This window comes from Paramacrobiotus metropolitanus, unplaced genomic scaffold (genome assembly GCF_019649055.1).
Source record: "Paramacrobiotus metropolitanus isolate TYO unplaced genomic scaffold, Prichtersi_v1.0 Parri_scaffold0000052, whole genome shotgun sequence".
NCBI lineage: Eukaryota > Metazoa > Tardigrada > Eutardigrada > Parachela > Macrobiotidae > Paramacrobiotus > Paramacrobiotus metropolitanus.
In genome coordinates, this window is record NW_026570272.1 from 386874 (window position 1) to 406343 (window position 19470).

At 48.4% G+C, this 19470-nt stretch overlaps 4 protein-coding genes across 4 annotated transcripts; 2 read left to right on the forward strand and 2 right to left on the reverse strand.

Annotated features, from left to right (window-relative positions):
- The first annotated feature begins 1032 nt into the window (after window positions 1-1032).
- On the forward strand, window positions 1033-5336 carry LOC129592438 (uncharacterized). Its single transcript, XM_055488478.1, has 3 exons — window positions 1033-2332; window positions 3599-4249; window positions 4762-5336. The coding sequence occupies exons 1-3, from the start codon at window positions 1338-1340 to the stop codon at window positions 5021-5023; spliced, it is 1908 nt and encodes a 635-aa protein (XP_055344453.1). The 5' UTR covers window positions 1033-1337; the 3' UTR covers window positions 5024-5336.
- LOC129592440 (hatching enzyme 1.2-like) lies at window positions 5301-7599 on the reverse strand. The gene is made up of 7 exons (XM_055488480.1): window positions 7368-7599; window positions 7263-7309; window positions 7119-7203; window positions 6917-7040; window positions 6605-6702; window positions 6399-6521; window positions 5301-6119 (listed from the first exon to the last, which is right to left on the reverse strand). Exons 1-7 carry the CDS (start codon window positions 7498-7500, stop codon window positions 5674-5676), a joined length of 1056 nt encoding a protein of 351 aa, XP_055344455.1. The 5' UTR covers window positions 7501-7599; the 3' UTR covers window positions 5301-5673.
- Window positions 7600-8057: 458 nt separating this feature from the next.
- LOC129592441 (uncharacterized) lies at window positions 8058-9215 on the forward strand. Its single transcript, XM_055488481.1, has 3 exons — window positions 8058-8583; window positions 8637-8852; window positions 8917-9215. Exons 1-3 carry the CDS (start codon window positions 8154-8156, stop codon window positions 8958-8960), a joined length of 690 nt encoding a protein of 229 aa, XP_055344456.1. The 5' UTR covers window positions 8058-8153; the 3' UTR covers window positions 8961-9215.
- A 92-nt stretch (window positions 9216-9307) lies between these two features.
- Window positions 9308-14815, reverse strand: LOC129592439 (uncharacterized). The gene is made up of 9 exons (XM_055488479.1): window positions 13902-14815; window positions 11531-11608; window positions 11370-11423; window positions 11113-11175; window positions 10592-10763; window positions 10295-10533; window positions 10073-10236; window positions 9778-10006; window positions 9308-9712 (listed from the first exon to the last, which is right to left on the reverse strand). Exons 1-9 carry the CDS (start codon window positions 14346-14348, stop codon window positions 9704-9706), a joined length of 1455 nt encoding a protein of 484 aa, XP_055344454.1. The 5' UTR covers window positions 14349-14815; the 3' UTR covers window positions 9308-9703.
- Window positions 14816-19470: the final 4655 nt, after the last annotated feature.

Genomic DNA, 19470 nt, shown 5'->3' on the forward strand with positions numbered 1-19470 from the left:
ATATTGCGCCATCTTGATTGATGGCAATCTCCGTGCCGTTGTTGACCGGCTTCCGCTTCGCTTAATTTCCAGTTATATATACGGTGCCGGCAATTAACTTCCGGTTCGCGGTAGAAAAGGCTAAAAACGGCCGGTGTGAGTCAGCCGGGAATCTGCCGCTTAATCAAGCGCGTGCAACTGCGCTAGACAGCGGCCAAATTAATACGCGCACTATTTCACGCTCGATTTACGCCGCATTTTTCTATGTGGCGCTGTATGGCTCCAGCCAACGCATTTACAACCTAGAACGTTTTTTTTAAATTTATTATTAATTTTGCTTATACAAGTAGTGCAGAAAAAATAATTTCTTTATAACAAAAATGAAAAAGGAATTTTTTAAAAAATTGCAAGATAAGTTGAAGTTGCGCCGCCGCACCGGGCGGGTGCAATTGCGGTATGCGCCGAAAGTCCGTGAATTTCGTTCATTTAAGGCTTTTTGCTTGGAGATTTTCGTGATACGTAAATTATGTTAGGCAGGAAAATGATTTCCGCGGGAATATAAGTTGTTATAAGGGAAAACTGTCCTGTGCGTTAGGCGATATGCGTATTGAAGCAACCGTCAAAAAAATCAAGCGGTTGTTAATCAAGCGGTTATAATTCGGCCCGATTAACTGTGGCGCGTCCTTCACGCGTGAGGGCGCACATGCCAGTGCTGCTAGGTCTTCCTCTAGCCTATAGGGTCCCCTGCCGCGCCCCCGCCTCATTAGCCGACCTGTCACCACCGCTTTCCACTGTCTTCCATCAACTGCGCTCTTCAGCGGCCGCTCCGCACAGAAAAACACTGTACAGACCATTGTGCGGCCGGCGCAGTTAATGACGCCCGCTGACCTTTGCAGCTGCACAGCCGCATTGTTGCCGGCACGAAGTCAGCTGGAATCGGCTGGATGTAATGCGCTTAGCGGCCGCCGCACGCGCCTATACACTGGGATTACGACGCTCCATTAACCGGCACACAATCGCAGTGACGGATTGCCGGCGCAGTGGATTGAACGAGAGCGGCGGTTAATGCCGGTAAACAGCTAACGCTGTTAGCGGCACTTTAGCCGCAGCGTCTAATCCGCTGCCGACGTATTATCTATCGATCTATCCGCGGATTGCGCACATTCCCATCCGCCGCCGTTCACTTCCGCGGGGCATGTAGCTGCTGCTGCGCGCTGCGCTCTTCCCAGCCGACCTTCATAATCTCGCATTAATCCCGGCTGACTTTTACCGCGGTAACCTTTTCCCGGGAATTAATTTTCCATTTCTCCGCCGTGGCACTTTCCACGTTCCTCCCGAGGTCATCTCGCTGTCCGACCATGTCGGCGGAGAACCACAACCTCCTGACGGCTAGTAGCCGGCGCGAACGCATCGACCGCTGGTTCAGCTCCCCCTGGAAATCCCTCATCCTCCTGCGCTCCCGCAGCAAGGAGATCAGCGACGCCGACCTCCATTCCCCCACGCCGGCACCCGACACCGTCCTCCCACGCCAGATCTTCGGCCCGAACCGTGACCCCGTCCTGGTGGAGGACGTCGAGGGGGGCCGGTACACCCTGGGCTACCTCTGCGACATCGACGTGCCCAGCCACCGCATCCTGGTGGACCGGAAGTGCCCGCACACCCCGCCGGAGTGGATCCCGGCCGACCGGGTGTGGGCGCACTGCGCCGTCCCGCGGGACACCATCACGCCGGACACGGCGCTGCTGGCCGCCGTCCGCGCCGACTCCGGCGCGCCCTACGTGTTCCAGCCGGCGCGGGTGTTGTTCGTCGGGAGTTTACTCTACGTCCAGACGCTGCACGACCACCTCCGCCGCTTCGTCCATCCGCAGCAGGTCCGCCTGCTGGCTCCCACCGACGCCGGCGTCCCCGGCATCGCCGACCCGGTGCGCGTCATGCAGTCGATTAAATCGGCGCGCTGGCGGTATAAAAAACGCGCCGTGCATCTGGATCCGTGGCAGGACGCGGAGAAGATCAATATGGAGAAGCTGCTGGACGCGCTGATGGGATACAAGAACACCCACGGGGAGCGGTCGGTGGTGCGGATCCGCGTGGAGCGCGAGCGGGTGCATTTTTTCTACCGGGAATACACGGAGCATTCGCTGTCGGAGTCGGAGCTGCGCGAGCTGGTGCAGGTGGCGCTGCGCGGCGGGGTTCACGGCTCACCGGAAGCGCTGCGCAGTCGGCCGCCGCGGGTCCTGCACAGCCGCAGCAACTCCGGCGAGGACGGCGCCGGGCTGGCCGCGCTGCCGGCCGCCATGCAGCGCCGCGTCCTGGCGCACGTCGAGGATATCCACAGCGTCGTCAGCGCCATGCGGTACGTGTATATATGCGGTAAACAAGTAATTAATCATTTCCCCGTATAAGCATCACGTTGACTTCCGGGCAGAGGGGATTATGTTGCGACAACACGGTATTTATAGGGATTCAATTAATCACGCGCAACACTCATTAATTTCACCCGGCATAAATTGCTGATTAGTGATTAAACAACCGCTACTGCAGGATTTACAGGATTTACAGATACTGGTCTGATTATAAATAAAATATTTTAATTTAATTAGCAGACAGCGGAGTAGCGATATCTGCCGGCATAAACGGCAGTAAAACATAATTATTAAGGGTATATTTGCGATATACATCCACGAATCACGATTGTCTGGAATAACCGGTTAACTATCGGACAGATACTTTCTGTATATAAACACGATTTATTTTTAACGGTACTTAAAATGAATATTTAAATTATTTATGTTGACGCGATCCACCGGGATATCCTCGATCGTATCCGTAATCTGAAAATAATCAAATAAATATTTAATCGATTCGTCATTTTATATGGAGCAAGCCGCTTAATTAAGAAATAATTTATAAAAAAAAACGGCTTTAACTCGATTTACTGGAGTAGTCACTTACTGTACTAATGACTAATAATTGAAATAATAATAATGCATTATTATTATTTATAAGGCTTATAGTAACTTTCTGATTGCAGCACCAACTTAATAAAAAAATATTTTAAGGAATATTAAATATTTTGACGAATTTTTTTTGATCATTATTATTAATTTAATAATTTTATTCAGTGTACTATACATACAATCTGCGATGTGGCTGATGCCGAATAAACCACTATAATGACTCTTTAATTACTGATTACTTAAACAAATATTTGCCGGTTTTATATTAATTAAATTTCCGCGACCACCTATTTAATTAAAGTAATGGTACAACCATACTTAAACGGTTTGTATTTAACCGATTGCCCGGTGTAACCACTTGATTACTGTAATTAATCACTAAACTCAAATGCGTACGCACAGCAGTTAAACGCTTTTCTAATATTATTATCATCTCAATTCTCAATGTACGGAGAGTGTATCACGCGATGATGGTACGAGTATTACGTAAGAATATTTGTGTATAATTATATAAACTCAGCACGTTTATATTTGTGTACATGCATTATATAGATAAGTAAACGGCATGCAATCGTCGAATGCGGTATGTGCGCGTTCCGTGCCTGGTTGATTTAATTGAATTAGGGAACGCGAGACGACATGGTAAACATATATCTGCGCAGGGTCTGCCGGCTGTGGCGGGACTGCCTGCAGGAGCACTGGCCGTCGCCGCACATCGCCGTGGACGTCAGCCGTGCCACCAGCGTGCCGAGCCACAGCCGCAAGCAGGAGCAGAAGGACGGCCTGCACCAGCTGGTCACCATCCTCGACCACGCGGTCACCCCCCACACCGTGACCTTTACCCTCTTAGGCAACCTGAACCCGGCCCTGGAGGTGGCGGTGCAGCAGTGTCTGCGCTGCAAGAACATCCGCCTGCCGCTGCTCGTCCTCAAGCAGTGCACCTGGTGGCGCCCCCTGGCCCCCGACCCCCACCGCCCCGCCCTCCACTTCGCCGGGCTGCAGCCGCTGATGGCCGTCAGTCAGCGCCTGGCCTTCCGCCGCGTCACCGTCCCCGGCGTCTTCGGCCCCATTGCCGATTTGTGGTGCTCGCCGGCCAAGGTGCGGACGGACGTCGACGTGTGTTTGCAGCGGGCGCTGCTGCACTGCCAGACCGCCGAGGAGGAGCGGGTGCGGTGTTTCCTGGCGGCGCTGAACGAGAGCTGTCCGGACGTGGCGCCGGCCGACCGCGACCACGTCACCGCCGCAGTCAATAACGTCTTGGCGCCGTTCTCCGCGCATCCGCTACGGAACCGCCTCCTCATTATGCTGAAACTGTAAGTGCCTCAAAATATATTTTTTTATTATTTATTTAAATGTTTTTCTTATGGTTTCTCAATTTTTTTAAAATTATTTTTAGATATTTCCCAGTATATATTTGTTTTATTTTATATATATTTTCTCAATATATATACATTTTTATATATATGTATGTTTTGTTTTATATTATTTTATTTTTTATAATTTTTTGAATTAATATTTTTTTATTTTGTACGTATTTGTATATGTTTTTGGAGAATTTGCGATGCGTTTTGATGGCGCGGGCACGTGCTATTAGCGCCTCGTAAAGCGATCGCATTACGCGTGACCTTTGGCGGTTTTACGAGCCGGCGATTGGCAGTGCGTGTGACCGAGTGCGGAGTAATTGAATTTCTCTAATATAATAAATTGCGTGCTGCCACGTCCGCGGCGCATCGATCGCCGGCTGCTCACTTGTCTCCCTGCCGGCGCCATGAAAGGCTTATTTTGATGATTCCATTATCTCGCAATTGAATGGCCGTATTTTTAGACTGAATGACACGGATACCGCGCCGGCATCCGCGGCATCCGCTGGCGCTGCGGGAGGCCAGCCGTCCGGCTTGTCCAAACTGGCGATCCTCGCCTTCAAATACTCCTTCCCCAACGAAGTGACGCCCCGCTCGCAGAGCCCCATCCGCGCCTCACCCAAGCCCCGCCTCCTCGGCCACGACAATGAGGGGGACTTTTCCCGGCTGGCGCCCGACCCGCGCGCCATCCAGACGCGCCTCCCCAAATTCCAGATTTTCATGTGAAATGAAACACCGCCACCGGAAATCATAGGAATTAAATGGTTTTACAAGGAATCGATACGTATTTTTGCTTTCACGAATTTCTAATTAATTGTATAACTGTTCAAAGTATTAACACATAAAGGTTTTTGATATCAGTAATAATTCGTTTTATTCTTATATACATAACTGATAATGCTGAATTGATTTTATATTACTGTTTTTCATGCCAGATTTATTTGTGTACAGTTAATACTTAATACAATTTCATGTATTTGCCGCACCAGTGTTAAATGATTTGTAGAATTTATTGTGCATTTGTCTGTGCAAAAATCAGTACTTCGAAATACTGTACATGTTCTTACCGAACTAAAACAACAAATAATTTGTACAATTTATTGTATATAAAAATTAACACATGTATTTTTCAAATCAAAGTATTAGATTAATGCTGTTTTTTTTGTATTTCTAATTCTCGAACAAAAGAAGCAAAATAATTAGTGAACTTCAATTTGCACACAATCGAAGGATAAGTATACAAAAATATAAAAATAACTACAGTCTACATGTATTCCCTGTACCACAGAATTAAATAATTTGTAAAAACCAACAAGCTAGCGTATCGTATCACAGAGTAAAATCATAACTGAGAAGCGGCGTCCCCTTCCGGCGGCTTATTTAATAAGCAAGACCTGTCCTTCATGGAGATAATCCGGATCCGTAATACCATTATCCCTGGCGATCTGCCGCCAGGTTTTGCCGAATTTGGCGGCGATTTTTGTGAGGGTGTCGCCGGACTGCACCGTGTAGCGGGTACCGCTACCTTTGCCGCCGCTGGGGGCCGGCGTTGGGGCGGGCGCCGGTGCGGGTGCGGGAGACGGCGAGGGCGACGGCGCGGCCTGGCATTTATATAGCCGGTTGATCTTCTGCACGTCGACTGGGCTGAGGCCGTGGCGTTGGCCCAGCGTCTTCCCGTGGAATTTGGCTTTGGGCCGGATGGTGTCGAGCTGGCCCGCCTTGCGGGAGAAGGCGTCCTTGTGGTAGTGCATCACCGAGCCGAAGTCGTACGGCGTGCCCTGCGCGTCCGAGTCCGACTGCTTCCGGAACTGGTCGTCCTTACCTAAAGGTCATGCCGTTATTAATTAACGCCGGCAACTTGTTTCTAGATTATTATGAAGTAACTGCTTAAATTATTATAATAAATTTTTATTAATAAATATATTTTATTACATGTTATTAATATACAATTAATTATTTTTAAATATATATAATTATATATACATAATATATACATATTTGTTATTATATATGCATATAATATACGTGTATATAATATAATAATTAGTAATATTTGTTAAAAGTTTAATTGTATTTTATGCATTAATAAAATGAATTGTACCGGGTTGGATGTTCTGCCAGAGGATGTCCACGTAGTCATCGCGGTCTTTCCTGGATTGCTCGTGTAAAAAGCCGACGGTGTGCATCAGTTCGTGCTGGATTGTGCCGTGTCCTAAGCAGCCGTCTGCAATTATACATACGTACAGAAAAAAATCAGCGCGCGGTAAATCATACGTTCGGCGAGGAGTTTAATTAAAAGCCGCCTACTTCTCTGCAGATTGACCAGCTGCTGGTTGCGCAGGCCGGTGCCGCGGTTGTGGTAGCGCAGCTGGCTGTGCGTCTGCCGGCCCCAGAAAGCGAAACACCTGGGAAAAAATTGGACCAATCAGAACAGGAGAAATTAAACACTGGATTCGGCTTTTTCGTCAGCGAATTACCCTAGAAAGTGTAACTGAAAAGAAACTGGTCGACCGGTTTTCGAGAAAAAAATCGGGTAATTAAAAGTAATTGATAAGTAATTAATTGCTGAAATTATTGTAGCCATTATTGAGTGAATAAATAAGCGATACGTTGACGTACCCGGATCGCATGTGGTCGATGTAGATGGAGTACTCGTCGCCGGCCTGTTTGGGCCGGAAGCGGATGCAGGTCTTCTGCTGGAAGTCGTGAATGGCGTTGAGGATTGTCTGCTTGTCCTTCGCCGCTGCAACAACGTTAATGAACAGTATTAATCAGCGGTACATTGCAAGAACGCTTACAAACACGAGGAATGGCTACTCACAGTAGACGTTGGATATTTCGTAGGGAATCGTCCGGTCCGGCCACAAGTTCTCGCCCTTGGTTACGCCGCTGTACAGTGCGCCTTCCTGTTTCGACGGAAAATTGATTAAGCAAGTTGTTAATTGATACGGCGTGAAATGCTCACCGTTGGCTGGTAGCCGGCAATGTCGCCTTCGAACAGCGAGAACTGGTCTGCAAAAAAAGAGCCGGTCAGGTCGGAAAAGGTCACACCGGCAACGAACCCACTGACCTTCGTCCGCGCCCGCGTCCACCTCGTTTCCGGTGCTGTGCGTGTCAGCGTGGGCCAGCGCCAGCGGTAGATTGAGGCGCAGCAGCAGCAGACTGCTCACCAACGACACAACACTATAAAAACTGTGCATCATTCAGCAATCAGCAGTAAAAAAAGTAAGTAATAAGCAGACGACCGGTGAGTTGAATAATCCTAATTCTAGTACAACTGCAAATTACACTGGCACTTTGGACAGCGCAGCTGACTGGATCAATTTCTATACCGTATATTAATTAAGAGACTCCTTATATTATACTGTACAACATGTACAGCCAGCTTCGATCCGGAACTGACCGATTCCCGCTAAGGGAGCTGTCGATGCGCTGATAACAGGGAAATCGCGTCATGTTGTCGTTTTTGTATGGCCATGCCGGCTGTTGTGCGTGTCGCGGCTAGATGCCTATCCATCGCGATAACGGCGTTGCCGGCAATGACCAGCCGGCGTCGGAGGAAATTTCCGGCTGCGTCCACATGGCGTCGGCGCTTTACGGACACTGTACACCGGCAACATCTGATCTAAGACCGGCGTGGTGATTAAGCACCTATCTCGCCGATGATCTACACACTCTGCGCGTCATTTGGACGTGTTCGGCAGCTTTTCTATAAATTAACCAAAAGCTGCACGTAGAGCGCCACCAGTGGGTACGCGCGTTAATAAAAATTCGGCTTGTATTTACTCGCTATACGTGCATAAATATTAGCCTTATATATACAATCATATATACGACTGTTATAAAATTATCGACAATGATTTGGCTGATCCGCAGCGCTGTCCTCCTCGTCCTGTCCGTCACCGCTCATGCCAACGGCAAAGGTAAAACCAACAAGCCGGTGTATTTGGATTTAAGCGTGCCGTATTATTTCCTGAGCAGCGGCGCGCAGCCGACACCACCGCCGCCGGCGCCGACAACGCAGCGGCCGCTTAACCGCATTTCGACCAGTCTCCCTCCGACCACCATTGCGCCGGTGAATATCCCCGACGGCGAGCGCGAACCGGCGGAGGAGACGCCGACGTACCAGTGCTTCTACCAGCGCGATTTAACCGCCTACTGCCAGAAGATGGAGCGGTGCCGCGGCGTCCAACGCAGCCAGTTGCCGCTGCCGGGGAATCGTACCTACACCGGCTACGCCTGTCCCGCCGCGCCCCTCACCCGCCTCAAGTACCACGTCAAGAGCGGTACGTCCGGGAATGTTCTTCTCTTAACCGGAAGTTGAAAAGGTTTCTCTTAGGCATCGCGTCGCGCGGTTTCGCCGGGCTCTTGTCGAAACCGGCCGCCGGCTCCGCGGAGCTGTTGTTCGTCTGCCACTTCTTCGCGCATTCTACGCCGGGGGAGCAGTCCTTCAGCTGCGCCCCGCCCATCGACTGCCGCACCCCGGGACTGCACGGGACGTCCTGCTCCGCCGGCGCGCCGTGGTTCGGCGTGTGGACCGGTGATTTGCAATTAGGTACGCAAAACAATTTCGGAGAATACTTCGTATAGGTACTTCGAGTTAATCATGTGCTTTGTAGGTTTGTGGGGCGTGGTCACCAGTGAGGCCCTGGAGAACGCGTAAACGTGCGCCGAATCCGCGTTTCGGTTCCGGTCGGTCGCATCACCGGGGAATTTTGTACGCCAGCGGGCAGTCATTTTCTAAGTGGCGTCTGTGGCAGACTACCAACTGTGATCTAACATTTAATTACACTTAAATGTCGCCAGCCTGTACAGTGCTTAAGGCTTCTGTATTTTTGCCTTTAAATCGCTTTGCGGATGTGATATTTCATCGCCGGTATTTCAGCTTACAACGAAGCTGAAATACAACGACAATAAAATTATTGAATTAGATACAACAAAATTATTAAATCTGGTTATGTGCACAGCATGCATATGGGTGATTCTTTAATTTTATTGTCATAGTTAAAGGTCACCACTAGTATTATCTACACAGCCGGTCATCGTTTGATCAACTGAGCATGAGACTTAATTCAGATCATAAATTCAGATCATAAACACAGCAGCGATTCAAGTTTGTACGTTATAATTATTATTTTACCGGAATATTAGATATAAATACTGTCGGCAATTAAAACCAGATCAGAGCGCTAAATTAGTTGATTCCTGCTATTCCAGCAATGAGAACTTTGATGCAATAGTTTGAGGAGGCGGATCAGATCACCGGTTTTGAGACTGTTCAGGTTAACGTTGAAAGGTCACTGTTAAATCGCCATTTCATTCTGTATATACACTGGGCGCAAGGCGGCGCCACCGACTGCTGGAACCGGCGTGAAATGGGGACGGATGAGCGTATTGCGCATTACCTTAGGTCATCTGCACATAAATAAGGAATTTTTATAAAAGGATATTTTTTATTTATTTTTATATGCGTGTCTTACATCGACCATCTTCTGCTTGGCGAACTCGATGCGGATGCCCTGGCCGTTGGCCGGGGAGCTGGAGAGCTTGACGCCCTGCAGCGCCAGCAGGGCGTTGCTGGCACAGCGGATATCCACGAAATCCACGAAAGCCACGGCGCCCGGCGCAGGATGGCCGTTCTGCAGGCTGCCGGCGGCGGCGCCCAGCATGGCCTTGCTGCTCACCCGGCACCGGCTGAAGCCCGGACAACTACGAGAACCAAGAGTGTCTTAGCAGCCTGCCGCCTGCGGGCGGTGGGCAGCGGTATAGGCCTACCTGGCGAAGAGGTGGCGCACCTCCAGGTCGGAGGCGTTGGCGCCCAGGTTGGCCACGAAGAGCGTATTGCAGGGCGGATTGGCGCCCAACGGGAGGGCGGTGGTGAGGAGGGCCGGGTTGACGGGGGACGACAGGTTCAGCGGGGACGGGACGGTGCCGGCAAGCTGCAACACACGCCGCATTGGATTTATCGGCAGAGGGTGAGAAATAACGGGAGCTTACGTGGTTGGTGAGCGAGTGAAAGTAGTTGGTCGCCGGCGGGAACGACCCGGCGCCGCTGTGCAGGACGCCGGCCAGCTGCTCGGCGCTCAGGTACTCGCCGCCCGCGGGAGCAGCGGCGGCGGGCGCCGACGCGGCCGACTGGTACATGTGCAGCGCCGCCAAGTGCTGCAGCGACCACGGCGGCCAGTTGACGTTCTCGCACCCGAGGGCGGCCGCCTCGCAACCGGTGGGATATCCACCTTTAACGACCACTCCATTAGAAATCAAAGTACAGCCGGCTGGACAAAATCTACGCACCGGGAAAATGCGGGCCGAGGAACACGTTGCTGGTGTTGTTGACGTTGTGGCAGCCGTTGGTGGGCGGGGCGAGGACGGTGGCGGTCGGTGCTTTAGGTTTGGGCACTTTGGTGTTGCTCTTGGCGAACTCTAGGCGCAATGTCTGTGGTGCGTCGGGGTCGAAGCGGATGCCCTGAGAAAGAGGAATATGAATAATTCATATACCGGTAATATCTGCACCGACTGCACGTAGTTTATTTATACATAGCAAATTTATGTAGAATTATGGAATCATATATGCCGAAGAAATAATTTAATATGATATGCTCTATAGAATAGCATTCAGAACATATACAAAGGCCATAATGATATATATCTTAATAAAGGTCAAATTACATATAAAGCTCATCATTGTTAATTTTATATGCTATATATATATATATATAGCTGCCGAACGCCGGTGTAAGGCGGCAATGCATTAAGAATTGTCAAAGCTATGTTGATACAACGAAAATAATTGCCAGCCGTGCAAATACACCCACCTGCAAATCCTGGCGCGCAATCTCCGCCAGAGCGCGACTGGAAAAGGTCACGAATCCCACGGGCTGAAGGCACAACAACAGCGTGGTGTCAGCACGTGCTATCCTATTCCCCGGTGTACATTTCGCGCATGGATACCCCGTGCTCATCAAATAATATCAGGTCGTAATCAATATTGTATTACGTTAAGCATACATTTTGATTATTCTACAGAACTGGGCGCTGGCAGCGCCTGTTTACGATGGACGCTGTCGCTCACCGATACGGATTTGCCGATCTTCCCGGTGGCCTTCAGCATGGAATTCTCGTAACCCTGCTCAAGGAGAATATGTGTGAAAAAGAGAAACAAACTGCAAGACGGCGATAAGGAGAATGTAAATAAGTTAAATGCAGCGTTAAAATGACTGTATAATTACGTGCCTCGTAGCCGCGGAAGAGCAGGTACAGTTCCCGGCCTTTGACGTCCATCGGCAAGCCACTGATGAAAAGCGTCCGCACCTGCAGTTTAATCGCATAATTTAATTTAGCAAATTAAACTAAATACAGCACCCCTCGCTCGTGTATATCCATAAAAATGCATTTAAAGGAACAGAAAAAGTAATAGATAAATAAATAACTAAAAAATAAATAATACTTAAATAACTAAAAAAAAGGGCGGGTATAAATGGAGTCTAATTGTGTTCTTCATATTATGCGTTTGTGTGTCATTGCTCAGCGGTAAAATTAGTTTCATGTACGTACGTATAGTGAGACGTACATGCATATTGCCAGGGAATTTGGTTGAATTTCTGGTTGAACCGGCAATAAACTGGCTTTATGTGTATATGTACCACAGCGTACACTATCTGTACGCTGCTTTGCGTATGGTGAGAGCGCGCGCGCAATAACGGAAGATGTTATGGCAACACTGCCGCGTCTGCTGCAGTGTTGGGACCGGCGGTAAAGACAACATTTACCTTAGCGGTCGGGACAATGCCGGCGCGGTCTTCCGCCGGCAGTAAAAACAATTTACGCTCCCATGCGCCATTCACCTGTCGCTACTTTGTTGAACTGCCTACAACAGCCATTCGGCGCCCAGTTCAGTGTTATTTCCCTTTACGAGCCTCTTCAGCCACGCTGTTTATCTGTCGCCAAGTTGACCTTTCACATATTTATGGGCATGTATCATCTCATATCAAAAATGACGTACGATGTTTATTTATCGATAGCCAATAAAATATAAGAGAAGCTGCACAAGAAGCGCTATCGATATACAGAAAATCAATTTATATACAGTATACAGTACCGGTATACATCTCCTGGTATCGAAATTGCCGGTACATGCATATATAAAAATGATTGATAATTACTCCCGGTTGTATATGCCGGTGCAATTAGCGGCCGGCCACAATTAGCTGCCTTCGGTTGCCGGCATATATGCCCCGGATGTCGGTGTGCGCAAGGGGATGAAAGACGGGAAGAAAAGCCGGTGGGTGGCCGGTGTGGGCGCGCGCTGAACCGGCACAGTGCCTCTCGTGATTAGCGCCACATGGCGCTGGCTGGCTGCGTTAAGTGCGCGTGCAGATGTACCTGGCGGAGCGGGAATTGACCCGAAAACAAGGCCGCATTAACTGTCTCATTCCCGTGCATCCCGCGCTCTATCCCGACCCGTCCCCACCGGGCCATTATCGACGCGGGCGTAATCCGCATTATTGCATCCTGTCCTTCATCCGCCGCTGCAACAGCGGGAGTCACTGCTTACCTGCGCTGACAGTGACAGCGCGGAGCGGTTGTGTGGAAGAGCGGGAGAGGAAATGCCTACGCAAAGTAGCAACAGACCTGCTCGATAATTAAAACTATCGATCCATCACGCTCGTCCCGCTGCATCCGCATCCGGGCCGAACGCGGCAGCCCCCGCACTCCACCGGCTTATACCTGCGCTCTAGCTAACCAGGCGCTTTCAGACCATTCTACGCCTGTCACCGACGGAATACACCTCGCTCATTTCACAACAGTCCCTCTTTTGTAAGCTGGCTTGTTTATCAGGGACAACTCAATGCGCGCTTTTATACGTCTTTTGACAACAAGCTTCCCAGCTCGTTTAACCAACCGGCACAGACCACAAAAATTATATTGTACATGTCTTTGTTTATGTACATTTATATATCATGTACATGTATATTTGCAGGCCTTTTATAATAACAAAATTCAAATATACAAGCGAATGTTAAATAAATCATTTATAAAAAAATTACACAGCGAGTACGAATATGTGGTTTTATCTGTTAACAGCAATTACCGGTATGTGACAAGCAATAAATTTTCCTAGGAGTTGGTTAATTAGTACCTGAACTTTCCCCACCAACCGATTACTCGCGCTATCAATTTACAGCTGATCACCACGTGGTGATTTCTGAAGGTAGAAAATTCCCAAAATAACTGTTTTACATTGTCCTGACTTTCGTTTAACTTTTGTGCATAATTGATTATGTACAAAAATGTAATGATTGTGTACATTTTATGTGTAAATGTTATATGTATTATGCAAAGTGAAGATTATCTATATGTACAACCACTATTAATAATTTTTTGAAACCTTTATACCTTCAGGAAATCGGAATACCTGGGAAATCAAGTGCCCAAAATGTGCGAATATACCAACATACAAAAATACATAGCGTAATAAACATATAAAATTAATAATACACATAAAAATGTATATGTATAAATATAGCGCAGCTGCGCAAGTGGCTGTTGAGAAAAGTCCAAGTACCGCTAGAAAAACAGATGCAACTTCCGTGTGCCGACTGACCTCTTGGTGTTCGGCGACGGCGCCGACGAAGGCCTCCAGGCCCATGCCCATCCCGCTGCCGGGCGGACTGCTGCTCCTGCTGTACGTGACCCGTTCCCGCTCCAGCGTCCCACTCGTCGGCGCCTCCTTCCGGCCCTCCTTGGCGCCGTCGCCCTCCGCGCCCTGCTCCCCCACGGCCCGCTTCCCGTGGCGGACGCCGTTATACATCCGGCCGCCCTCCGCACTGACCAGCCCCGGCGTCGGGGACCCTCCGGTGTCCTCGCGGTAGTCGCTGGTGTAGCCCACCCGGCGCGCTTGCTTGGCGGCGCTGTAGCGGTTAGCCAGGTTGAGCGGGAGGGGATTAGGGTCGTGCGGGGCGGCGGGCAGGCGAATTGGGTCAGGCCGCAGTGCTAACGCCGGATTATCCTCGTCCATCGACACCAGCACGCCGCATTTACTCGCCGGCATCCCTGATGCAGAAGTAGAGTGAAGATGCTGCGCAGAAGGAGTGAATTATCTATCGCGGGGAATTATGGTGCATTAGCGTGTTGTGCCGGTAGCGCGACACTGTCCTGCCGCATCAACATCAACCTCAGCTGACTGCCGTTCTCCCAATGTTCACACAGTCAGGCTAATCGATGCGTGTACAGTGTACACAACAGATACATTTTGTTCTTGAGATGTATGCGCTGGCGGCGGCCAATGGGAGCGGTGGAAAGGGAACAGGTAGAGCGGATAAGGAAGCGGTAATTAGAGTGCATTAGACCGGCAGCGGATACCGGGCTATACAGTCTGTATACAGAGATACTGCTCACTTGTGGCGAGTAAACATTCCGGCCGTCAATTGGCGCTGGGGCAACATTTGTTTAATCTCCGGCTTCATGATCGGCGGGAATGATTGCAGTCGGAGGGAATGCAATCGAAGGGAACCGGACGGATGCCGATTGTGTATGTTGTGTAGCCGGGTAGATGAAAAACGGATGGATAAAACGGATGAACAAATCCAGTGGCTGCATAATACCGTACATTCGCTCGATGCCGACGTTAGACGTACGAGTGCATGCGCGACTAGTGCAGGTGTACGAAAGGGATCTACTCGTACGCCGATGTACCTGTGTTCAATGACGGCATGCGTACGAGTATGTACGTGCTTTTGTGTACAGTGGTGGGCGGAACTGTGCGGCGCGGATCAGGCCTGATTTGGCACCTGTTTGTAAACACCGGTACATGCGCGGCAGTTTGCATTGCATGCGTAGCTAGCCCTGCATACAAGGTATTCGTATACCAGGTACTTACTGTATTAATGTTAATTACGGCTACTGCATCACCAGGAAGAAAACTTGGGATCAAAATTAATGTCGTCTGATGTTCACTGGCTACTGCATGTAATGTGCTGCATCTGAGTTATTACTTATATTTTTTCCGGTGAAAAGTGCATGTTATACTGTATGTACGCATACCGGCCACTCGCACACTGCTGTGGTACGGAATTACGGAATACGGGTATTGCAGTGATATTAAATTTACGAATGGAAATAACTATTGAGCAAAGATTCTCCGTACGCGTTTTATAGCTAAAAATGTTATATCTATACGTAATTTTATGCTGCTGTACTGCACTGCACATAACGGTGGGCATTAACTGGTAAAATTTGGTATATCTTGCCGGCAATGAAGAAGATGATGGTACGAAAGCTATCGAAAGCAGGTGAACGGAGGTGCCTGTAAAATGCAATATAAAATATATAATTATATGTATATGTGTAGTGTACATCAGATATATGTATGTAAGCGTATAACGTCCACGGCGCAATCGCATACTGCGTAATTAGAACTAGGGTTTTCGGGAATAGCCGAACAAATGTGGACGAGTTTCGCCGTACAAGCAGCGTCGTTTCGGTTCGGGACGGTGTTTTTTCTTGGAACTGCAGCCTCTAAATCCCACGGTATCCCACGTGTACAGATATCCTTTTAATAATTTTTCTTTTGTCGTCGTTACGGGATCCGGCCATATGCCTGCGGACCTGCGGTATCCCCTGTGTACACTGTACACCCATTTTATTCAATGATTAAAATTACCGCCCAGAAAACCTAAGGAGGATACGCGAGGGTTATCTGTATTATACAGTCACCGTTCAACTTCACTACAGTTTACATGCCGGTTGCACAGAAGGATACGCTACAGATCCGTTGTACATACGTTAATACAGGGAACCAGCAAAGATGAAGTTCTAGAGTAGGCAGGATATACAAGTACAGATTTGCAGGTAAATATAATTATAACAAAATTTAATAGAGTGATCGAATGATGGAACATTAGAAACGCCTGGTTCGTAATACAGTATTATAACTAGTGTTAGAAGTTACACAACGACTAGTAATGAAAATTAATTAGTCGGTGAAAGTGTTGCCGTACAGATTATAATCTGGTTTAGACGAGATAACATTCGTGAATGATAAGTATTATTTTCACATCTTAAATCTAGTATCATAAAATGATAATTACTGCCGCCCATCGCAAGGCAGTTACGGTCGTGTTGAATAACCAACAAATGAGCGATTCGTCATTTGATGATCATATTTCATCATTCTTTTCTCGTGCTTCACACTTCACACTTTACAGTTGAATACTGCTTAGTGACTTACTGCATGTTCCGCAAACTTTTTCTTGTGAAGTTTGTTTCCGTTACGTCATTATCGTTAGTGTTCTATGTGTACGGTAGGTTTTGAAGTCGCGAAACCGGTGTGATCGTGTGCTAGCATGTGCCTGAGCCTTCGCTTCATCGAGCGTTGTGGAACGATTATCGGGGGGAAAATCGGCGCTACGGCGGGTTTCGTCTGGGGATGCGTCAGTTTCTGGGATGAGAGGAGAAACACGAAAGCGCGGGGCCTGGGGTTTATTACCGGCGGAATGGCCGGGGGAGTGGGCGGCGTGGTGGTCGGGAGAGGCGAAGCGCGCAAGCTGCAGCTGAGCGCTGTCGCGGGGCAAACGGGGATCATTCGTGCGTGGAATGCGGGGACGATTGCCGGCGCACTGACTGGTTATGTCGTCGGGGGATTCGTCCACTACCGTTTGAAGGACTACTACGACCAGCAACCAGTCACTCCACCAGCGAGTCCTGCAGTCTCATGGCACTAAGGCTGCGTCGCCAGTTGGCAGCCAAGCCACGTAGCTGGTTCGTTAGCAAGGTTGTTTACTGCGCTTGGCAGTTATTCGCCAATCGATATGCATCGTGTATGTTCGGTCGGTCCTAGTACTTTTTTTTGGGGGGTTTGGGTTGGCTTACTACTAGTTTGTTTCCCTATGTGTTGAAATGTCGTTTAATATCGTGGGACTATACTGTATGTGGACTCCGTCCAGGCGTGTGTCGTTTTCGTGGTGCATGCATGATTCCTGTGCGTTCCGTGCTCCCTGGGGTGCCAGTTGCCAGCGGAACCAAGGGCGCTAAACGGCGTTGATACGGTCGTGTCTTGGCCTTCTTCCGACAGGAAAAGTGCAATTGGATTAGCAAACGCATGCAGCGTTGGAACGCGGCCACTGTCGAGGAAAGCGCACCACCAGGAATAAAGCTAAATGGAATTTAACGTTCTCGGATGCTCTCCTCCTTAGTCCTTACTGCAAAGTGCTGCAACTATTTTATTTTTTTTTTTTAGTGCATTTGTTTTGTTTCACAGAGCAATAAAACCTACCTGTTTTTTATTCGCGTCAGTAGCAACAAAATTTTTCGCACTTTTTACGTAAATCGTGAGAAACTAAAACACAAGCGAGTTACACAACATCTACAAACACAGGCGGGCGAATGACAGAGAATATTTCGTCTAAATTCGCCGCCGGTGGTGCTGTTCCCATTATAGATGCTGTGTTTCCCCGCTGTATTTCGATGCTGATCCGTTGACGCAGAAACTCTAGTGCTCGCGGTTCGCCTGACTGCTGCTGGATCATCTTTCCTAGCACGTTCAGTAGCTGGGTGGTGGCACGACCGGCAACGGCGCGGTCGTGGACGGTCTTACTGACGTAACACAATTACTGAACATAACAACGGAAGTTCACGGCATGTTTAATGACAAGAACAATGCAAGGCACGGTAAATTATGACGCCAAAACACCGGTACATTTCGGTATACGGCACTTGCTGCTGATTGCTGATGCAATACGTAAGTACTTGGTATTACGAATCTTCTTTCTTAGATTTTGTTCTATCGAGGATCGGTACTCCCCCCATCGCAAGGCAGTTTAATACTGGCTAACAAACCAATGTGGCGATTTATCATTACAGTAACTTATCATATTTTAGACCTTATTCTGCATTTTCCAAAACTGTTTTCTGAAATTCGTCTCTGTTAACTTGTTAGGTCATTATAATTATCATTAGCGTGCTATTTCTACGGTAGCTTTTGCCGTCGTAAAATTTGTGTACAGTAATCGTTTGCCAGCATGAGCTTAAGCCAGGCTGTCAGATGTCGCTTAATGGAGCGGTCTGGAATGATTATCGGTGGAACACTAGGGGTGACGGCAGGTTTTGGTTGGGGATTCGTGACTTTCTTCCATGGGATGGAAAATCTGGAAGCTCGGTTCTTCGGGTTTATCAGTGGCGGAATTGCGGGTGGAGTGGACGGCGTGGTTGTCGGGAAACTGGAATCGCGTAAGTTGCAACTGGACGCTGCAGCTGGGAAAGCGGGGATCGTTGCTGCGTGGAATGTGGGGACCATTGTGGGAGCACTGGTTGGATATACCGTCGGAGGATTCGTCCACTACCGTTTGAAGGACTACTATGAACACAAATCACCAGCCAGTCCTTCATTCTCACGGCACTAACCAGGGCACATACCGAGGCTATAAATTCAGAAAAATCTTATTTTTGGCAGAAAGGTAGAACAACTATGTAGGATGTTTAAAAAAATTATTTCATGTGCCATGGCCAATGGGCGTAGCCAAAACAAAATTTCAAAGTTGATCCTACACCGTGCTGTAGCCTATAGGAAATGCACCGCATCATACGCTATGAGACTCATAACATAACGTTACTGGACAATCTGGCAGCGAAGGCAGCTAACTCGTACAGAATATGTATTTGTCTAAGCATACTTTATATTTATCTGTACGTTTTCAGTAGAAACGATGAAACGATTTACTTTGATTCGTGTAAGCAATTTTTCGATTATTACGGGGAACTTGTAAAGTCATAACACACAGAAGCATTCCCAGTTCAGCCGCCTGCATGCGAAATGGTGTGCAACGCATGCTTTAAGTTGTTTAAGTCGGGATAGATCGGTACGCGCGTGTTACCTAGAATTTGTAATAGTCGAAAAATTCCTCACACAAACACAACTACAAAATTAAAGTTAAGAGCAGTGAGACTGAGAACCGGTCCTGCATCTAAAGTTCTAAACACAATCTGGAGATATTTCCTATAGGCTACAGCGCAGTGTAGGATTAACTTTTAACTTTTGTTTTGACCACGCCCATTGGCCATGGCACATGAAATAATTTTTTTAAGCATCTTACATAGTTGTTCTACCTTCCTGCAAAAAATAAGATTTTTCTGAATTTATAGCCTCGGTATGTGCCCTGGTAAGGCTGCGTCGCGAA

Excerpts from the sequence above, each read along its gene's own strand:
- LOC129592438 (XM_055488478.1), top strand. The coding sequence starts at position 1,338 with ATGTCGGCGGAGAACCACAACCTCCTGACGGCTAGTAGCCGGCGCGAA. Across the intron at positions 2,333-3,598 it reads AGCGTCGTCAGCGCCATGCG|GGTCTGCCGGCTGTGGCGGG; the intron begins GTACGTGTATAT and ends ATATCTGCGCAG. Across the intron at positions 4,250-4,761 it reads CTCCTCATTATGCTGAAACT|ACTGAATGACACGGATACCG; the intron begins GTAAGTGCCTCA and ends CCGTATTTTTAG.
- LOC129592440 (XM_055488480.1), bottom strand. The coding sequence starts at position 7,500 with ATGATGCACAGTTTTTATAGTGTTGTGTCGTTGGTGAGCAGTCTGCTG. Across the intron at positions 7,041-7,118 it reads CGAAATATCCAACGTCTACT|CGGCGAAGGACAAGCAGACA; the intron begins GTGAGTAGCCAT and ends ACGTTGTTGCAG. Across the intron at positions 6,703-6,916 it reads ATCGACCACATGCGATCCGG|GTGTTTCGCTTTCTGGGGCC; the intron begins GTACGTCAACGT and ends ATTTTTTCCCAG.
- LOC129592441 (XM_055488481.1), top strand. The coding sequence starts at position 8,154 with ATGATTTGGCTGATCCGCAGCGCTGTCCTCCTCGTCCTGTCCGTCACC. Across the intron at positions 8,584-8,636 it reads CAAGTACCACGTCAAGAGCG|GCATCGCGTCGCGCGGTTTC; the intron begins GTACGTCCGGGA and ends GGTTTCTCTTAG. Across the intron at positions 8,853-8,916 it reads GACCGGTGATTTGCAATTAG|GTTTGTGGGGCGTGGTCACC; the intron begins GTACGCAAAACA and ends TGTGCTTTGTAG.
- LOC129592439 (XM_055488479.1), bottom strand. The coding sequence starts at position 14,348 with ATGCCGGCGAGTAAATGCGGCGTGCTGGTGTCGATGGACGAGGATAAT. Across the intron at positions 11,176-11,369 it reads AGATCGGCAAATCCGTATCG|CCCGTGGGATTCGTGACCTT; the intron begins GTGAGCGACAGC and ends TTGTGCCTTCAG. Across the intron at positions 10,534-10,591 it reads CCTCGGCCCGCATTTTCCCG|GTGGATATCCCACCGGTTGC; the intron begins GTGCGTAGATTT and ends TGGTCGTTAAAG.